Genomic DNA, 18,953 nt, shown 5'->3' with positions numbered 1-18,953 from the left:
TAAGTGAAAAATGTCAAAAACAGGGAAAATAGGCCTATGCACTGTAAAAATGCTAATGATGGGATTTGATTGGAATCTGATGGTCATGCTGTGTGCAACCAGAGGATATGCATCTAATCTAAGTGTCTGGACATACACGGTCTGCGAACAGACTCACAAAAGTGCCAGATCACTTCCTATTCTAGACTGACTTGACTGAATTGAACCCTGGTCATGCTGTAGCTTGTCCACGGACACATAGGGTTGGATGTGTCACGTGACATTCCCTCCTTTTCAAAGTGAGGTATTGATACCGAACTGTATGGCGTCGAGGGAGATCGCCAATAGCATCTGGAATCCTGGAAGGGACTCTTTGCCGGCCCACTCTGATGTGTGGGTCGTGCGGTACTTGAACTTCATAAAGGTCTGCAACGCTTGCTTCTTTGGGCCGCGCCGAAAGCGACACAAAGTCTTTTGTGGCTCCTTCAATGCTTCAACTTCGTCGAGAATCATGCTTCTTTCTTCTTCAAGAATCTCCATGGTTGAAAATTCCTGAAACCATTTCCAACACAAAACCATGAACATACCTATTCCATGTAAAGTGACTTCCTCCATGCAGGCGGCGGTGAACCGTCAGTCGAAGAGCTTTGAGGAGGCAGCTGAAAGAGTCTCTCGAGATGTTGGTGCGTTCTCCGTAAGGCCCCCCAAGAGGCCTAATAGAGGCTTTAGGCTAGACCCGAGAGCCCGGAGATCCATCAACCGAAGACGGGAAGCGTGGAAGTCTCTGCGGGATGCAGAGAGTGATTCCTCTAGTGAAGATAGGGCATGGAGGAAGTTTGTTGAATGCCGAAAAGAGGCGCGAGCTGAAACGAAGAGAAGCGAGAGAGAGGCTCTCAAACGATTCATGCTCAAGAGCGTCGAATTGGCAAGACGCAAGGAATGGTATGCTTGGTGGAAGCATATGAAAGCCGTTCTAGGGGGGAGCAGAAAAGGAGGGCCCGCTCAACCCCTAAGAGACCAGAACGGCGAGCTGCAGGTGGACGAAGAGAAGATCCGAGACATTTGGAAGGATCATGCTTCTCGCGTCTTCGCCGATCCCTCCGGGCACAGCAAGGACCCAGAACACTGGCAAAACCATGCTGTGCGACTTTGGCCTAGAATAGAGGACATCAATGACTCTATTAGATGGACTGAAGTTCGAGAGGTATGCCGCAAGATCAAGCGGCATAAAGCAGCTGGGATAGATGGCATTCCCCCTGAATTTTTCAAGATCCTTATGCAAGACAAGGGAACTAGATCGGATCGATTTAAACCAAATACAGACATAGGAAGAGCAGTCTTCAAACTGCTATGTACTTGGTTTGATTCAGGGAAGTTGCCGGAGGCATCATCTACCTCGGTAGTGGTGTATATCCCGAAGAAGGGTGATCTTTCTAATCCGGACAACTACAGAGGGATTTCTCTAATTCCTATCTCTCTGAAGCTCTTGACCTCACTCGTGATCAATAGGATCTCAGTGAAACTTGAGGAAAGAAATTTCTTCTTGCGTGGTCAAGCCGGATTTCGGACTCAGGAGGAGTGTGTGGCACAGGTGATTGCCTTGAAAGAGATTGTGCTCAGACGAAAGGTTGTTAAGAAACCGACGTTTGCGGCATATATTGACTTTGAAAAGGCGTACGATACAGTGCCACACGAGGCGCTCTTTTTAAAGATGGAAGCCATAGGGATTGGAGGTCGTTGCTTGAATTTCTTTCGAGCCTTGTACCAATCTTCCAAGGTCAGAGTGCGGGTGGGAGCGAAGTTGAGTGAGGAGGTCCAAATCGCCCGTGGCGTGCGTCAAGGGTGTCCCGCGTCGCCTACTCTCTTTAATATATTCATTAATGACATCTTGGATGAGAGTGCGACTGACCTTGGGGTGGCTATTCCAGGCCTACTCCTGAAGATCCAGGGCCTGCTTTTTGCAGATGATTTAGTTTTATTTGCGGAGTCTAAGGAGGAGTTGCAGGCTAGTTTAGATAGATTGCATAGTTGGGCGGAGAAGTGGGGGATGAAGTTCGGCATAAAGAAATGCCAGGCGATCGTGTTCAACGGGGACCTTGAGGAACTTATTGCCTTCAAACCCCACATCGGACCTGAGGAGATTCAGGTAGCTTCGGAGTATAGGTACTTGGGCATCTTAATAGACAGCGAAGTCTCGATCGATACTATCCTTAAGGATAGGATTGAAAGCGCACGTAAGTCTTTGTATGCCCATAAACATCTTCTATGCTCTAAGAAAATTCCGATGTGGTCAAGGTTGGCCTTTCTCAAGGCGTGCGTCTTCCCAGTGGCGACTTATGGAGCGGAGATTATGGGCTCACATGACATGAGGAAGTTGAACCCATTAGAGACGCTTATAGCAACTGGAATGAGGTGGGTAGTCGGTAAGGCCGCGAAGTCGAGTTCTGTGGCAGCAGCAACTCTTCACCGGGAGTTAGGGCTCCCCCCCGTACCAGCTTACTGTGCAGGACAGAGGGTACAGGACAGAGGGTACGAGCTTTTACCAAGTACGCAGGTCTAAAGACTTGGATTGCAGATTTGGTTAATAATATACCAGAATGGAACCAATTCAAGAAGTGGACCTGGTGTAAAAGGACAAAGTTTTGGGGGCAGAGGTATATCAACGGCGCTTCTGCTGAAACCGCAAGACAGGAGAGCTGGAAGCTCTGGGAACACTCACATCAATGTGTCTCCCTTGATCCTTATATCGAGAGGAAGTATGAGGACACGCGTGGATACCTCTATAGGCAGAGCATTGGGAAGAACCCCGGTGGGATGGAGGAGAAAGTCTTGTTACTAGCAAGAGTGGATGGCTTAAGGCTTAAGGATAAGATTGAACGGGCACAGTCGAGGACTTGCCCGTTATGCGGAATGGAAGAAGGTTCAAGGTCACTTACGCACCTGTTGGTACAGTGCCCTGAACTGGACAATCTCAGAAGCTCAATACGACCCTGTTTGGAACATGCTAGACGGCTGTTAAACAATCCGAGCGGTGAAGATACCGAAGTGTTACTCCTGGGAGGGGAGATTAGCAGAAAGCGATTGCCAGGATGGGTTGTCCCCCGTGGGGCCCATAATGGTCGTCGTGGACCGCAGCTGAGGAGTGCCTATGCGGATAACGTTGCAGCATTCCTCTGCGGGGCCGTACCGCGATACTACAATGCTCTGGCCCGTGAGGGTGTTGAAAGCTCGTAGGGCTTGTAGTTATTGCGTACGGTGCGGTCCCGCCTAACATGGTCCTGGGGCTTTCCGAGCGGGCCTTGGTGATCATGGTTGGCCAGATCGGGATGCCTCCTTTGAGCCGACGCCCACCTTGGGTATGGCAGTCCTATCGGACATCCGTTGGACGGGGGCCTTTTTCTACCAGGCGAAAATCCTGGAGTACCTGGGCATGATTCAGTACGGTCTGTGAGTTACAAGGGTTTGTCCCTCTCTCTCAGCCTTGGTCCTTAAGTGCATCACTGAATTCGTTTGGTGATTTCCCGACGTTACCCTCGGGTGGCGTGACTAACAAGGGAACATGGACTGACTAACATGGCATGAAAAGACTTTTTACTCCCCCGAGGGGGAAACTTGCTTCCATTCCCCGTTGACATGCCACGATACGGCATGGAGGCGCTTTTCCCTTTGTCGGCAAGTCCGCAAGGTAATTTGTCTTTGACTCGTTTGCGTGCACGCGAAGCAAAGGCAGTTCCTTGCTGGCTTGCCGGCTCTAGCCCAAAAAAGTAAAAAAGTAAAAAAAACTGGAAAAAATCTTGTCTTCCTCAAAGACTATGCATGCAATGTGGATGAACAAAGAGACGGAGTGCCAAACCGTTCACCACATACACGCTAACAATGAGATCGAATCTTGTCGTGCTGATCTAAATCAATCAACTGTGGCAAAACACAATGGAAATACCCACGCTTGGTGCTCATACTTTCATGTGCTCTTTTTATAATTGTGTCGTGCCAAGGAAGAGACATGGAATGTGACTTCCTTACATACATACTTTTCATGAACAATCCGCATACATTCGTGCTCATTCGTGAGTGAAACGTGCTCAACGTACAATATGTCATGCCTAGTAAAAGGGATCACATAAAGACGCTGACGAAAATACAGGAACCGATCACGAATGAAACACTCGAACAATGCATGCGTACTAATCATGCGAACACATAATACTTCCTGTGAGGGTTCTTTGGACCGAGGCTCGAAAGCCAAGATCGTCTCTTCCTGAAGGGGTGCTTTGACCTAGGCTCGAAAGCCAAGATCGATCCTTCGTGATTGATCGAATCTACAACGAGGTTAGCTTCGCTAGAAAAAGCATCAACTAACACATCATCCTTGTGAACAATCACATCATCTTCATGCAAATCATCATGCTTGTGAGAAATCACATCTGATCATGCAAATCATCATGCTTGTGAGAAATCACATCTTGATCATGCAAATCATCATGCAAATCTTGTGTTTCATGCTTTGGAGAAGAAGAGACTGAGAGAGTCTCCTTATCCCGAATCTGTGCAAACTGCGCCTGCACAATAGAAAAGAGTCGCAAGAACTCTTTCATGTGTTGATCGCTGTGTTCTTGTCTTGCTTTGCTCTCGCGATCAAATGTTGCTTGTCTTTCGTTGTTCTCGCGATCCAATTTGGCTCGATTTTCTTTGGCTTCCAAGTCGTACGTACACTCTGTGGTTGCCACGCTTTCTTCGTAGTCACGATCTATGGCTGCCATTGTTTCTTCGTAGGCCTTTCTTTCTGCTTCTCTTTCTTCGTGTTCTAACTTTCTTTCTATAAACAACTGCTTCAACTCCTCCATAGGAGTTAGTGCAATCCTTGGCGTAGATGGGGAAGGGGGAGGGTTGGAAAAACCTCTTGGTGGGGAAATTCTTCTTCGCCTTTCTCATGCTCATCACCTCCAAGCGAAGTATCCATTCCGCTTCGAGTGATGACCATCCACTGAAGTCTTAGGTTCTTAAGTTCACGAGGAACTTGGGTTCTTGGGGATTCTTGAGGGTCTTGAGAGTCTTGAGGTTCTTCTTTCGCTTGCAATCTGTGTTAGAGAAGGGTCTTCTCTTCACCCGAGTTCTACTCTTTTCAGCGGGCGCACCCCTTAGCGGCCTTGCGCTCACACCAAGGTTGCTTTTTCCCACCTCACGTCAATTGACCGGCCGCTAAGTGCACGGTCCACTCTCAATGAGTGAAAAGAGGCACAAGGGGAGGCTGGACAAGCCCTTCTTTCCTGGGATACCTGTCACTCTTCAAAAACACGATTAGGAATCGACACGCCCAAGTGAACTTGGGTTCGTGCGACCTCAACAAGCAAAGAAAATTCTGTGGTTCTTGTGGTTCTTTCCTTGAGTGATACAGAACACTGCCAAAGATCTGATATCAATGTAAGGTGCAGCGGAATGAATGTTTGAACTTTGCTCAAGATGAGTGCTCCGAACTGTGCTCAAGGTTCCTTTTTTCTTACGGAAGGGAGAGCCTTCCGTTCCTTTAGTGAGAGAGTGCAATGGACACAAACAAAGTGAATGCACACTGTGAATGGAAGTGCATGAGACTGAGAGATAGAGAGAGAAGAGAATACGACACCAGAGACGTTGTAAAACCCTCCTCCAAAGGCCCCACTCTCTATGGCGAGAGCGGTCTACTTATGATTGCACAAACTCTACAATGCTTAGACTTGCTGACGATGTCGAGATGGGCTGAAATCTGAAAGCGCTAAGGGCTGAAATCTGCAAATCTTTATCTGCTGAATTCTGACTCTATGTCGGTGACAACGATGCAATGACGAAGCGCTGAAAACGCAGATGCTGAAATCTGCGTTTTCCGGGTTGAAACTGCAAACTTCGATGGATCCCACCGTGCGGTGAGGAACTACTGCGGGAAGGTGAGATCTGCGAGGTTGGGGACTTGATCTACGAGTGCTAAAGGCTGAAAACTGAAAACGCTGGTCCTATGGCTGATTCTGTCGCGACGATCTGCAAAAACGCTGAGGTTGTGCTGTAAACCAAAAATGCTAGGGCTGAAAAAGGTGCTGCTGCCGGTTGCTCTGCAAATGCAAAACGCTAGGCTGATCTGCTATGTCGTGATGACGCCGGGGTTGATCTGCTATGCACAAAACGCCAAGGTTGATATGATGCAAAAATGCTAGGTCCTCAGATGGCTGAAAATGCTAGGGCTACTGCGGGTGTTGGTCTTGCTGAGAAATTGCCTGTTGAGCAAGGTGCTCCTGCTGCCTCTTCTGCCAATTAGTGCTAGCCTAGGTTTGCTTATTGTCACTTAAAAATAATAAGTGAAAAATGTCAAAAATAGGGAAATAGGCCTATGCACTGTAAAAATGCTACTGATGGGATTTGACTGGAATCTGATGGTCATGCTGTGTGCACCCAGAGGATATGCATCTAATCTAAGTGTCTGAACATGCACGGTCTGCGAACAGACTCACAAAAGTGCCAGATCACTTCCTATTCTAGACTGACTTGACTGAACTGAACCTTGGTCATGCTGTAGCTTGTCCACAGACACATAGGGTTGGACGTGTCACGTGACAATTGGCTGCAAGGTGAGGGTTTCAGATGGATCCCCCAGGGACTGCAGCTCGATACTTGGGCTGTCAGGTTGGCTTGAACTTGTCTCTTGAGCAATAGATTGCCCCCTCCTCCTGTCCATCAGGAGGAAGCTGTTACATTGGAGCTCGACACGACTTTCTGTGGCAAACAGAGTTGTAGTGGCCAACCAGGTGTTGTTGGCTACTATGTGGTACATCTTGTTGGATCTTTTCGAGCTCTTGCATCAGCTAGGTAGAGAGGCTGATCAGGAACTTCCTTTGGTCGGGGCGCTACACTCAGATAGCCCGGGCCAAAGTGGCCTCGCAGGTCATCACTCTACCTTGTTCTCAGGGGGGGCTGGGGATCATAGACCCTGCAGAGCAGAGCAGAGCCCTTGTTGGGAAGTTTGTTGTCAGAGGACTGTTTCAAGGGGAGGAGCCTTGGAAGCAGTTTTTGCTTCAGCGGCTTAGAGCTAGTGTACCTCAGGCGAGAGGCCCTTGGAGACCTTCCATTAGATGGATTTTCACAGAGATGCGCAGAGTTGGCTTGAGCAGGAGACTGGAGGATCGTTTTGCTGTGAGCCTGCTTCGCTCCTGGGAGTAGTTGCGGAGAGGCCTGGAGTAGCACCAACCCACTTGCATGGAGGAGCGCCTGAGACAGGCCCTTGTTTGGAACCCCATAGTCAGCACTCAGAGAGGCCACTTGGTTGGTAGTAGGCGTCATGTTTCTTGGGGTCCCATGGCAGAGGGTCCAACACGCACTTTAGGTGAGTGGCTACAGTTCTCAGGTTTGTCAAAGGAGCTTCAAAGCATCCAGCTACAAGGCATGATAGGGGTGCAGAGCATGTGTCAGGACATCACAAAGGCAGTACTAGCTGAGTGGCGTACACCCTCGAGTCAACAACGCCCAAATGGATGGGGGCCTTCATGCGATTGGAGGTCCTCATTGCAGTTCGGGCTTGCTCAGAGACTGTACCCTCCATGTTTTTTGAGCTACAGGGCGAGGGTTGATTACACAGAGTCTCGGTAGAGGCCCCACAGGTTGGAGAGTGTTGTTTTCAGAGGATTCGAGTTGTGGGCATCTGTGGGAGGACTTGTGTCATAGATCTTGACCCAGCAGCTCTTGAGACAGGCTACTAGAGGCTGTGGGCTTGGGATAGCTGTCCACTAGCACGAGTGTAGTGGGATTCTGGAGAGTGGTTTTGGAGGGACCCTTTCTTCTCAGCCGACCATCCAGGGGTCCCTTTCTTTCAGTACACTGTTCGATTGGGACGTCACATACTAGCAGCACGGAGAGAGGCTTGCCTGCTGCAACACCTCATTGGCAGGAGGGGGTCCTCACAGCTGAGTTCTTGTCAGCTTTTTGGGCGAGGTTCTGGGACGCCAGAAAGCCGTAGCGAGTCACGTTGTTCCAATGGCTGGTTGCACATAGAGCTACAACAATGGGGAGCTGGCTTGTACATAGTGGCCTCTCGGTAGCATGTGCAGCTTGTGACCATCCTTTGGAGAGTCAGCTCACTGTCTTTGGGACTGCCCTATGGCACAACAGGTTTGGCTTCGGGTCCTTCGGCTGATGCAAGCTCTTTCCACAGCACGGCAATACACTCGGGGGGCAGCTGCTTGGTCCACTCTCATGGGCCCTGCATTACAGTTTGAGCTATCCTCCACCAACAGGATGATAGTGATACAGGGGGGTCGACCTACACTCCAGCCTGCTACAGAGCTTACTCCATAGGAGTGGTGTAGTGAGAGAGAGGTGTGTTGGGAGCTCGTTTGTGGCTTGACACTCTGGTTCATCTGGCGGGCCCGTTGCTTCCGCATCTTTGACGCTCGCCTTGTGCCACCAGCGGAGACTGTTCGAGATTTTTGGCTGGAGCTGATCCATACTCTCATGGGACAGTTCGAGAGACTTCAGGGCAGCTCCGACTGCATGCGGGAGCGTAGAGAGGTGTTCCTTTTACTCTGGCGCCCTGGGCCTTTCTTCACCATGGTCCAGGGTGTGCTTAGATGGCACTATCGTCCACCTGTGTGGCTTTTCCCTCCTCCCATCTCTTGATTTAGCCCTCATTGTACATATGCTGTTTTTTAATTGGGAGAGTCTCCCCTTATGATTGTTGTAGCCCTCTCTAGTAGAGGTGGTTGTAGCCCTATGGGCAGTTTCATTAACTAATAGAAGGATCTTTTTCTCAGAAAAAAAAACTTCTCAAGACGAGGCACCTCGGGGGCATATTTGATGCACCTTGGATCCTTCTTGATGTGGGATTGCGGATGGCCACCAAGGGGTAGATCTAGGGCTGAATTGTGCTCCTAACGTGAGAGGAATGAAGGATTGAAAATGCAGATCTCGACAATGCCGATGATGGACAACAATGGAGCACTTGATGCCGGCGACAGAATGGCTGAGGGGAGGCTCAATGGGCTATTGAAATACCGGATCGCAACGAGAAAGGCTAGTGATCGCAGATCCGAGCTGATCCGGCGAGGAAAGGGCTGAAAACTGAAAACGCTAGGGCTAATCTGCTAGGATAGCTGGCAATGGGTCTGAAATCGCTAGTAGATCTCTGCAAAAATGCCTGGCTGATCTGGGAACTAGAAAAACGTTGGGGTTGGATTGCAACTCCTAGCACTTGTTGAATTGATGTGAAATCGCTAGACCTCTTTCTCCCTTTATAGGCAAAGTTTGAGACTTATGAACTCCTTTAGGCTTAGGTAGGGCAAATTGTCCACAAAACCCAACAAATAAATCATTAAATGATTTGACCAGGGCTAAGTTTCGGGTGAAACTGTCGCACATCTGCCCACCCGGGAATCCGATTGACGCGTAGAATGGCTCGTTGGATTCCTCTAACCTAAAACTATATGCATGTGATGCCAGATGCCCACCGTAGTGTAATAACATCTGTCAAAAAGAATGTACAAACCATTTATGTAAGGAGGTTCCACAACTGGAAAATCTAAAAATGCAGGTCCTGTGAATAGGCTCACAAAATTGCCAATACTAATTCTCCTAAGATTCTTGACATGCCTATCTAGGAAGAAGGGGGAAACTGGCTCTGGAAGTCGATGAAGCATATCCACGTGGCATACAGAGCCATGTGCATGTGACATCCCACCTGCTTAAGGTGAGGTACAGGTACTGAGCTGCATGGCCTCGTTGTATGAGGCTAGCAAATGTGGATAGTCGATGAAAAATTCGTCGTCCACCCAAGCAGCTTCATGTGTCTCTCGATCCTTGAATTTGAGGAAATATTGATTTGCTTCCTTCTTATTGCCAATTTGGAATTGAAGCATTCGAATATGCTTTGGCTTGATAACTTTGATTGGAACAATGATCTTCGGTGGTTCTTCTTTTGGATTTCTCCTTGGAAATCAACCCTTGTGGCGGCAACTATTCAGGTCCACTTTAGAAACTTGCTGTGCCTCTTGTAGATGCTCCAAAGGAACAACCATGTGAGGTCTCGGCTTTTGGAATTTGACCATCCTTGTCCTAAGTGCCTTGAAATCCAAGCAAAACTGAAATGAGTTTGGTTTCTTACGAAAAAAGACAAGTGGTAACGCAAAAGACCGTACCTTGGGAGGGCGAAGCCTCCTAAACAAGAATTCACTTGGTTTTGGCTTCTCTTTATCTGGTTGAGAGAAAATGTTACCTGTGTGTTCCGCCTCATGCAATTGGTTGGAGACAGTGTCCATAGATCGATGGGATGGTGTGTAGGGAAATTATGATTTTGGGAAAGCATGGAATTGACCTTAAGTAATCCTTCAGTATACCTGTCAGGAATACTCAAGTTCCTTGAGGTGGGGTTGACATAGATGACTGCCACTTGGGCTCCTCGACTTAGCTCTTTGTTTTCCTAGACGTGAGAGATGAGAGGGGGAGAGGGAATACTGCTCTCGCCTCGTATGACCGCCGCTTGGGCTCCTCAACATAGCTCTTTGTTTTCGTAGACGTGAGAGGTGAGAGGGAGAGAGGGAATACCGCTCTCGCCTCATATGAGGACGGGTTGCGATACATTATCTTTGATGAGAAACGTGAGCTTCTCCCAATCGATAATAGGCTTGAACCTGCGAAACCATTTAATGCCCAGATTGATATCACATGCTGCAAGTTTAGAGACTGTATAACGACGAGTGAATTGGGTTTGTTGAACGATTAATGTGACATCATCACATTCTTGAAAGATCGAAGCATCCATACCTTAAGAGAACTCCTGCACCGGGAGGGTGGGGATAGGAGAAGTCTGAAGACGTACACGTTTCACAAGAGATTGACTAATGACATCTTGTGAACTTCCAGAATCAAACAACACAATGACCCTTTGACCATTAACATGTCCACAACATTTTATGAGTTCATCGTCTTTGAAAGTCCCCTCTTGCTTAGCTTCTTGCTCTGCTACACTCATAGCATTCACTTGAAGGCTAGAGTTAGAAGTCAACGCAATAGTGGATTCAGTGTTAGATTTTGTCTTAGGGCAGTCCTTTTTCATGCGACCGACTATGTGACAATGAAAACACCTACGTTCCTTTGCATACAATGCCTATTCTTCTTCATTGAATTGATTACCTAAAACTCCTTGAGCAATCTTTTCATCAGGTGTGAGTTGAGATTTATTAGATTTTCCTTTACCCTTATCCTTAGAGTTATCACCCTTAAAGTGAGATGTAGATGGAGATTTAGAATGAGAAGAACTGAAAGAGTTCTTTTTATTGTTACCATTTCCATTAGAATTCTTGTCCTTGTCCTTAGAGGAGTTATGAGAGGAAGAGTTACCATTACCTGAGGTTGTCTTGACCTTATCCTTGTTGTGCTTCATCTCTTGGAGTTGAGCCAAAAATATCGTTTCTTGCAATGTCTTCGGATCACCGGCTTCCACATCAAACTTGATCGAGTGGTCCAATCCAAAGAGAAAGGCCTCCAACATTTCCTCATCGGATTTCCTCAATTGTACACCTAACTAAGACACACGGTTAGCATACGACTTCACAAGTTTACGGTGTTGAGACAAAGCCCAAAAATCCTCCTTTAATCGCTTCAGGTACTGTGGAGGCAAGAAGCGAGTCTTTAGATCCTCCTCAAAACTCCTCCGAGCTAAAGCTCGAGAGGGGGAATGAGGAGAGACTCGGAATAGGCATCCTTGTGGGCTCCTCCTCCTTCTCCATCCACTCATACTTCCACTTGATGGCATCACCCGTGAGATGCATGGAAGCCAAGAGAACTTTGTTATTATCAGACTTTTTAACAATTGCAAAATAGGATATAAATTGATGCAACCAAGAGTAAATGACAATAGCATCCATCTTACCGTCATATTTATCGAATGTAATCTTCTCGGGAATTGGTTCATTGGTTGTACGTGTAGCATTGGTCGCCTCCGCTATGGTCTTGGCAAGCTTCTCATAGTTCCGCTATGAAGGTGGGGTATCGGATCAAATCGCCAGAGATGTGAAAAGATGACGCATGGCTGCCCTTTCCAACCTACTAGCCTCGGCTTCGGCTGCCAATCGACGTTTCTCCCGCTTTGTTGCTTCCGCATGCTCTGATCGACATACATCCTCCACTTCCACACGCTCTTGTCGTCGAGGTTTGTCTTGCTGCATCATCATCTCCATCATCATACACATCATAGCGTCCATGGGATTTGGTGGCAAAGAGGGAGGAGTAGGGGGAGGACTCATGGGAGGATATAAAGGTGGAACTTGCTCGCCTTCTTGATTGGTGGAGGTCTCTATGCTGCTACGAGTCTGACCATGCAAGGATTTCCGCTCTTGGTTCAAGGAAGGTTGCAGACTAATCTTCAGGAGGCTATCTATCCCCGCGTCGGCGCACCCAGCATGGAACACCTGATATACAATTGGTTGCTATTTTCTGATGCTCAAGGCACACGGTCCTACGTGCAATGGCAGGCTTGCAGTACCAAGAGAGGGAGGAGTATACACTGAAGAGGCTGCCAACACAACCAAAAACAAGAGAGAAAAGAAACTTTTTGGACTAGTGCAAAATCTTCAAAGCTCTGATACCAATGTCAGATGCAGCGGAATTGAGATGGTGAATGATCTAGATTTTACACTTCCACAAATCCTTTACTTCCTTTCCTTGCGTTAGTGATTCCTTTTAGCTTGAATGATGGTTCCTTTTACCTTTTCCTAAAGAGAGGGAATGAGAGAGAGCGGTAGAGATGTGGAGAGAGAGAGAGAGAGAGAGAGAGAGAGAGAGAGAGAGAGAGAGACCCGATGGGGTCAACCAACCCTCTCAAGGGCCCCCACACTGTTGCCAATGTGGTATTTGATTTAGATTGTGAAAATGGAATGTACACACATGCAATACCTCAAGTGCAGCCTCTTTTGACTTGAATGGTGAATGTCGCCTCGGTAACTCCGCAAGACGAGGCACCTCTGGGGCTGATTTGATGCACCTTTGGATCCTTCTCAATGTGGGATTGCAGATGCCCACCAAGGGGTAGATCGCTCCCAATGTGAGAGGAATGAAGGGTTGAAAACACACATCTTGACGATGATGATGATGGGCAGCAATGGAGCACTCGATGCTAGCGAGGGAATGGCCGAGGAAGGCTCGATGGGCTACTGAAGTACCGGACCGCAACAAGAATGGCTAGCGATCGTAGATCCAAGCCGATCCGACGAGGGAAGGGCTGAAAGCTGAAAACGCTAGGGCTAATCTGCTTGGATAGGTGGCAATGGGCTGAAATCTGAAAATGTTAGCAAATCTCTGCAAAAACGCCAGGCTGATCCGGGAACTAGAAAAATGCTGGGGCTGAACTGCAACTCCTAGTGCTTGTTGAACTGAAGTGAGAGCGCCAGATCTCTTGCTCCCTATATAGACAAAGTTTGAGACTTATGAACTCCTTTTAGGCTTAGGTAGGGCTGTCCACAAAACCCAACAAATAAATCATTAAATGATTTAATTTATAATGATTTGACCGGGGGTAAGTTTCGAGTCAAACTGTCGCACATCTACCCACCCGAGAATCCGATCTACGTGGGGAATCGTTGGTTGGATTCCTCTAACCTAAAACTATATGCATGTCATGCCAGATGCCCACCTTAGTGTAATAACATCTGTCAAAACGAGTGTACAAACCATTTATGCAAGGGGGTTTTAAAACTGGAAAATCTAATCTAATGGTCGTCTGGACATGCAGATCCTGCGAATAGGCTTACAAAATTGCCGGTACTAATCTACCTAAGATTCTAGACACTCCTATCTAGGTAGAAGGGGAAAACTGACTCTGGAAGTCAATGAAGCATGTCCACGTGGTATACAGAGCCATGTGCACGTGACAGCGAAGACGTGCCCCTGTTCACCACAACCATAACACTTACCCTTTTTGAAGTACTTAGCATGTTGCTCTTCTATCAATTTGGGCCCTATGAATTTCTTCTTCGTGATTCTATTTTTCCTTGGAAGACTCGTACACTGTAGAGGCGGACATTGAATTGTCTATAGGATAGGTCAATGAGCTGGCATGCATACCAAAACCTTCCTTGGCATGTCCCATAAGCCTCTAAATGGATTCTAACTCAATACCATTAAATCTCTTTTCCTCCGAAAAGAGGATATTTCTCCATAATGACAGGTTCTCAATCTTATTACGTGGAATCTTCGTTCTATGAAGATTCGGCTCTTTCTTCTCCTAGTAGCAGATGCAGGAAGCAAATCTGCAGCCAGACTTGAACCCGAGTGCTGAGGGACATGGAGATGTCACATGCACTAACCATCTCGCCATGCTCAACTCGTTGACCACTGTCAGCAGGCCATCATAAAAAAATAAAATCTTTATACTCTCTTCTTTTAGCTGCATTCTCTCTTTGTGTGTGCCTCGTATACTTCTCTGTCTACGCGCCTCACGTCCCCACTAATTGTTGTCCCCCGAGTTTCTCCTAGAACTTCGCTTTTCTGCTTGCGTTGCCTAGTGAGCATCGTAGAGGGTTCTTCCTTGTTTTCTTTTTTTAAATGTGTAGCACAACTGGTAAAAAGGTATCTCAAAACATTTGAATAGGCAACCAAACTACCGAGTTAGCAGAGCCCAAAATGAGGAAATTATGAACCAAGTGAAAGAGCTTCTAGAGAAGGGTCTCATTCATCCCAGGACATCACCTTCTTGTTCGCCAGTGTTGTTATTCTTAAAGAAAGATCGACCTTGGAGAATGTGCATTGGCTATAAGGCTCTCAACAAAATCACCATCAAGAACAGGTTTCCAATACCCAGGATTGATGATATACTGGACAGGCTACAGGGTTCTACATGTTTCAGTAGAATCGACCTAAAAAGTGGCTATCATCAAATTGGTATCTCTCTTGGATATGTATACAAGACCGCGTTCATCACGTCCTTTGGATTGTACGAGTTTTTGGTGATGCCTTTTGGTCTCACAAATGCTCTTGCAACGTTCAATAGGATGATGGACATGATTTTTCGAGAGTATAGGTCATTTGCCGACACCTTTTTCAATAGCATCATGGCATTCTCCAAGAGTGAGACAAAGCACAAACACCATCTGTTACAGGTTTTTAAGGCATTGTGGCAACATCGACTGGTGGTTAATGTGAAAGAGAGCAAGTTTCTTTTACCAGTGATACACTTTTTGGGACACATTATCTGTGTAGAGGGTATAAAAATGGACTGGACCAAGATTGATACCATTCGAGATTGGCCAGATCTGAAGAATGTACACGGAGTTCGAAGCTTTTTGGGTTTGTGCTCTTATTATCGGCGGTTCATTCGAAAATTTGCCGAGATTGCTTCTCCTTTGCATGTTTTGACACAAAAAGGGGTTCCTTTTTCTTGGGGACTATCTGAGATTGCAGCCTTCAAGACTCTCAAAGAAAAGTTGACTCCTGGTCCAGTGTTGGTGTTACAAGACTTGCAAAAACCATTTGAACTTTACTGTGATGTCTATGGTCGCAGTTTGGGAGCGGTCTTAATGCAGGAGGGCCATGTATAGCTTATGAGAGCAAAATGTTCATGCCTTGAAGGGGTTGCACAGATTGATGAGAGAGAGCTATTAGCAGTTATCCATGCTCTTATTGGCACCCACATCAAGACGTAGGGACCCATTACAGTTCCAGGTAGCAACTTTGAGTGTGGTCCCATTGGTCTCGCACCATCATGCGGAGCGTCGCTCCAATTTATCACTCTTTCGTCTCGATAAAAAGCATCTTTCCCTTTTCCCTTGCCGCTCTAATATCTGGCATTACCTCCTGCTTATGGGCAATTTGCGAGAGGGTGAGTTCATCTCGAAGGAAGATGCCCGTCTTCTTTAGAGTCGGTCTCCTCTTCAGAAAGTCCTTTGCTTCCATGGAGGGGAAACGAAGGATAAGTGCCCTTTCTTTCGAGGTTTCCCCATTGCTACCATTTTTCTTATTGCCCACTCTCCAAGCTCTTGTATGTGTTGGCCAATTAACCCCCATCATAGTCATAAGTTCTTTTACTTCCTCCTCCACATTGTCTTTGTCCTTAAGGCCAAAAATTCTCACATGTAAGGCACACATACGTCTTCTTTGCTCCTCTTCTAGTGTCTAGGTGTGGACGTTGTTTCTTTGCCTTTCCCTTTCTTAACCTCGATCCATTTTTCGGCCTCGTCCACTTTCTGTTGGGTCTTTGTGATAACATCCACCCAAGAACTTGTCATTTCTTTGTGTTGTTCCTCCCTCTCTTTGATGGCCCACACTTGCTCTTTAATCTGGTGGAGTTGCTCAATTACTGAGGGTTGAAGCTAGCACCTTTGCGAGCTCCTTAAATAACGCAATCTCCGGAGTCACACGACTTTCAAGTGCGGTTATCTTGCTTTCCTGGGTCGACACGGGCTCTTCGAGCACCTTTGTTGTGCCTAGGAGTTCGTGATTAATTTTGTGAATGACCTCGCCCATTTCTTCTTTGCATTTTTGAAGGGCCTGCTCTAGGGGGTCGTCCTTGTTGGCAAGCTTCTTCATGTTTGAGAAGCACGGTGGGGGAGGGAGAGGCAGAGAGGAGAAAAGGGTGGGGGGAGATCGTACTATGCAGATACACATTATGTATACATTCGTACTGCGCTCCCACATCACGCATACATATGCTTATGCGTCACCCAGCTACATTCTCTGCCAATTTTACTGCAAATCTGAAAATCTGAAATCTCTACCCTTCTGAATTTCTGAAAACGGCTGAAATTCTGAATTCTCTGGACAGCTGGCTGAAATTCTGAATTCTGAATTTCTGCAGAAATTTGCAATATTTGCAAAATTTGAACACACTGAAAATTTACTGGAAAAAAATTATGCCCTCTGCCTTAGCGAAACGAAACGAGGGTGGGGGAGCGTGGCTGCAGGGGGAGGGGGGCGGGAGGGGGTGAGAGCACGAGGGGTGGGCTGCAGGGCGAGAGGAAGCGTGGCTGCAGGAGGGGCGGGAAGGGCTGCACAGAGAGAGAGAGAGAGAGAGAGAGAGAGAGAGAGAGAGTTACTTTTCTTTCAGTATGGGACAGAAGCAAACACCAATCTGATGCGTGAGTTTCTAAGAGAAACAAGCAGCATGGAATAGATGATTGATAGCCACAAAGGTCATATAAAGGTTCCAGCTGCTTGATTCCAAATGGCCATTCATCCAAAAGTACAGGTAATGCAGTGACGTCTCTTAGCATTTAAACAGGTAAGAATATGGAAGAGCTTTGTTCATGGGAAAGGAAGAAGGTATAACTGTTTCAATGAAGGTGTGATTTATGCTACAGGCAGGGTTGTCCAGATTCCCTCAACGAAAATTTGTTTCAGGTCTTCAAGGGGGGTAATGGAATCATGACTATAAACATAAGGAGTGAGGGAATGCATCTAATGTAGGAAATAACTGTAATTCTTATTCTCGAGCTCTTGTAAGAGTGCAAGGACTCCTTATTTATAGAGGGCTAAGGCACCAAAGTATTACATTCCTTAGTCTTAAATCTAGTGCCATTCCATTTGTCCCTTTTGAATTTGCAAAATCTTGCTGTGTCTTTGCAATCACAGTACAAGAGCAACTTCATGTATGCATTGTGCACAAACAAGCATTGTGGAGATTTTGAGTGAGGCTACCAAAGGTGATAAGCTGAAAGCTGCATCAATGCATTGCTTTTGCCGGTTTTTAGGGTGAGAGGAAGAGTAATACTCTTTAATAACATAGTCTTACCCAAGATGTCCATGCTCTGAGTCCGAAGGTTGGGGCGTTTCTATTAAAGGTTGGGGCGTTTCTAATAGAATGAATTCACATGTGACACTCGCAGGTTAAGCACATCTAACAATCTATATATACTAAAACACATTCTTTCCTGCAACATCCAAAAACTAATGAGCATATGCTTAAACCTTATTTTTTTGTTTCGTTTTGTTTTTATCAAGCCTTTGTCTTCGTCACGTCCACATGAACACAAGGAGTCTGCACCATGACCTCCATGCGAACATGCTTGACTTTTTGTCATAGAGGGTCGCTGCTATGTCTTGCTTAGTAAAGGGACAAAGATTAAGGACATTTGAGGCCCCCTTTGGAGAGCACACAGGCCCCAATGGTGGGGAGGTTATGCTAAGTCGTCAACAAAATATTTGTTTGCACGGGGTGTATTGCGGCCCTTCTCCTTTTGGATTGTGGGCATGATTACTCCCAATGAGAAAATCTTGATCTTTTCAGCGTTTTCTGCACTTAGGACTGCACATGGATCTGCCCATCTCATGTAGTAGTCATTTATCTAGCTATCATTCTTGCTAATATGGAAAAATTTGTGCACATTAGCTCCAAAGGGAGCCTCTTGTGGCCTTAATCCCCTAGATAAATGGATTAAGTTTGTGCAACCAAAAGTACCAATGTCCTCTTTTTAATTTCCTCTACCTTTTGAAGTTGATCATGGTTATGCTTAGAAATAAAGTAAAACTGGCACTCAGAGGATTTGACAGGTCGTAATTAGCATGTGCTTGACCTTTTTATTTTGTTTTCTTTTCCCACGAATAACTTGTATGCCAATCGGAAGTGAGCCTGGGTGTATACACATCCACTTGAACACTCACGCTAGGCTTCAATGCCAATTGCTCTTTCTTTGCGCATTCCTCCTCCCTTGTTAAATGGACTAGGTTTGTGCAACTGAGACTGGGAAAGTACAACTGGTCACACCTTGCAAAATAATTATATCTACCATTTCATCAAAGATGAAAAATGTCAAACTGAGGTAGTGGGAGTTGGACAATCAGGCCTTTGACCTATGTAGATGTATGATCTCTCTCTCTCTCTCTCTCTCTCTCTCTCTCTCTCTCGTAACCATATTGATAATGAAAAAGAAATGTAAATGGGGAAGCCACCGATCGAGTAAACAACTATGCACAAAGGTCAGACGACGTTAACATAAAAAGGCCATAGTGTAGATGGCAAAGCAACCATGCTAGAA

The 18,953-nt window shown here is 46.5% G+C and overlaps 1 protein-coding gene across 3 annotated transcripts in view; it reads left to right on the top strand.

Moving 5' to 3' along the window:
* Positions 1–17,600, top strand: part of RBCX1 (Chaperonin-like RbcX protein) — a 47,731-nt gene extending 30,131 nt beyond the window's left edge. The window contains exons 6-7 of one of the 3 annotated variants that reach the window (XM_086523954.1): positions 17,027–17,200; positions 17,280–17,600. In XM_086523954.1, coding sequence (XP_086380080.1) covers positions 17,027–17,092 — 66 coding nt within the window. In that variant the 3' untranslated portion in view covers positions 17,093–17,200; positions 17,280–17,600. Of the gene's footprint in view, positions 1–17,026; positions 17,201–17,279 lie in introns of those variants that run through there. The other 2 variants (XM_086523953.1, XM_086523955.1) reach the window with 2 other exon arrangements.
* The last annotated feature ends 1,353 nt before the right edge of the window (positions 17,601–18,953 follow it).

Source organism: Adiantum capillus-veneris, chromosome 11, assembly GCF_014529385.1.
Source record: "Adiantum capillus-veneris isolate H3 chromosome 11, ASM1452938v2, whole genome shotgun sequence".
NCBI classification, from domain to species: Eukaryota; Viridiplantae; Streptophyta; class Polypodiopsida; order Polypodiales; family Pteridaceae; genus Adiantum; species Adiantum capillus-veneris.
Note: the sequence above shows the minus strand (reverse complement) of the source record. Positions and strands in the feature narration are given on the sequence as shown.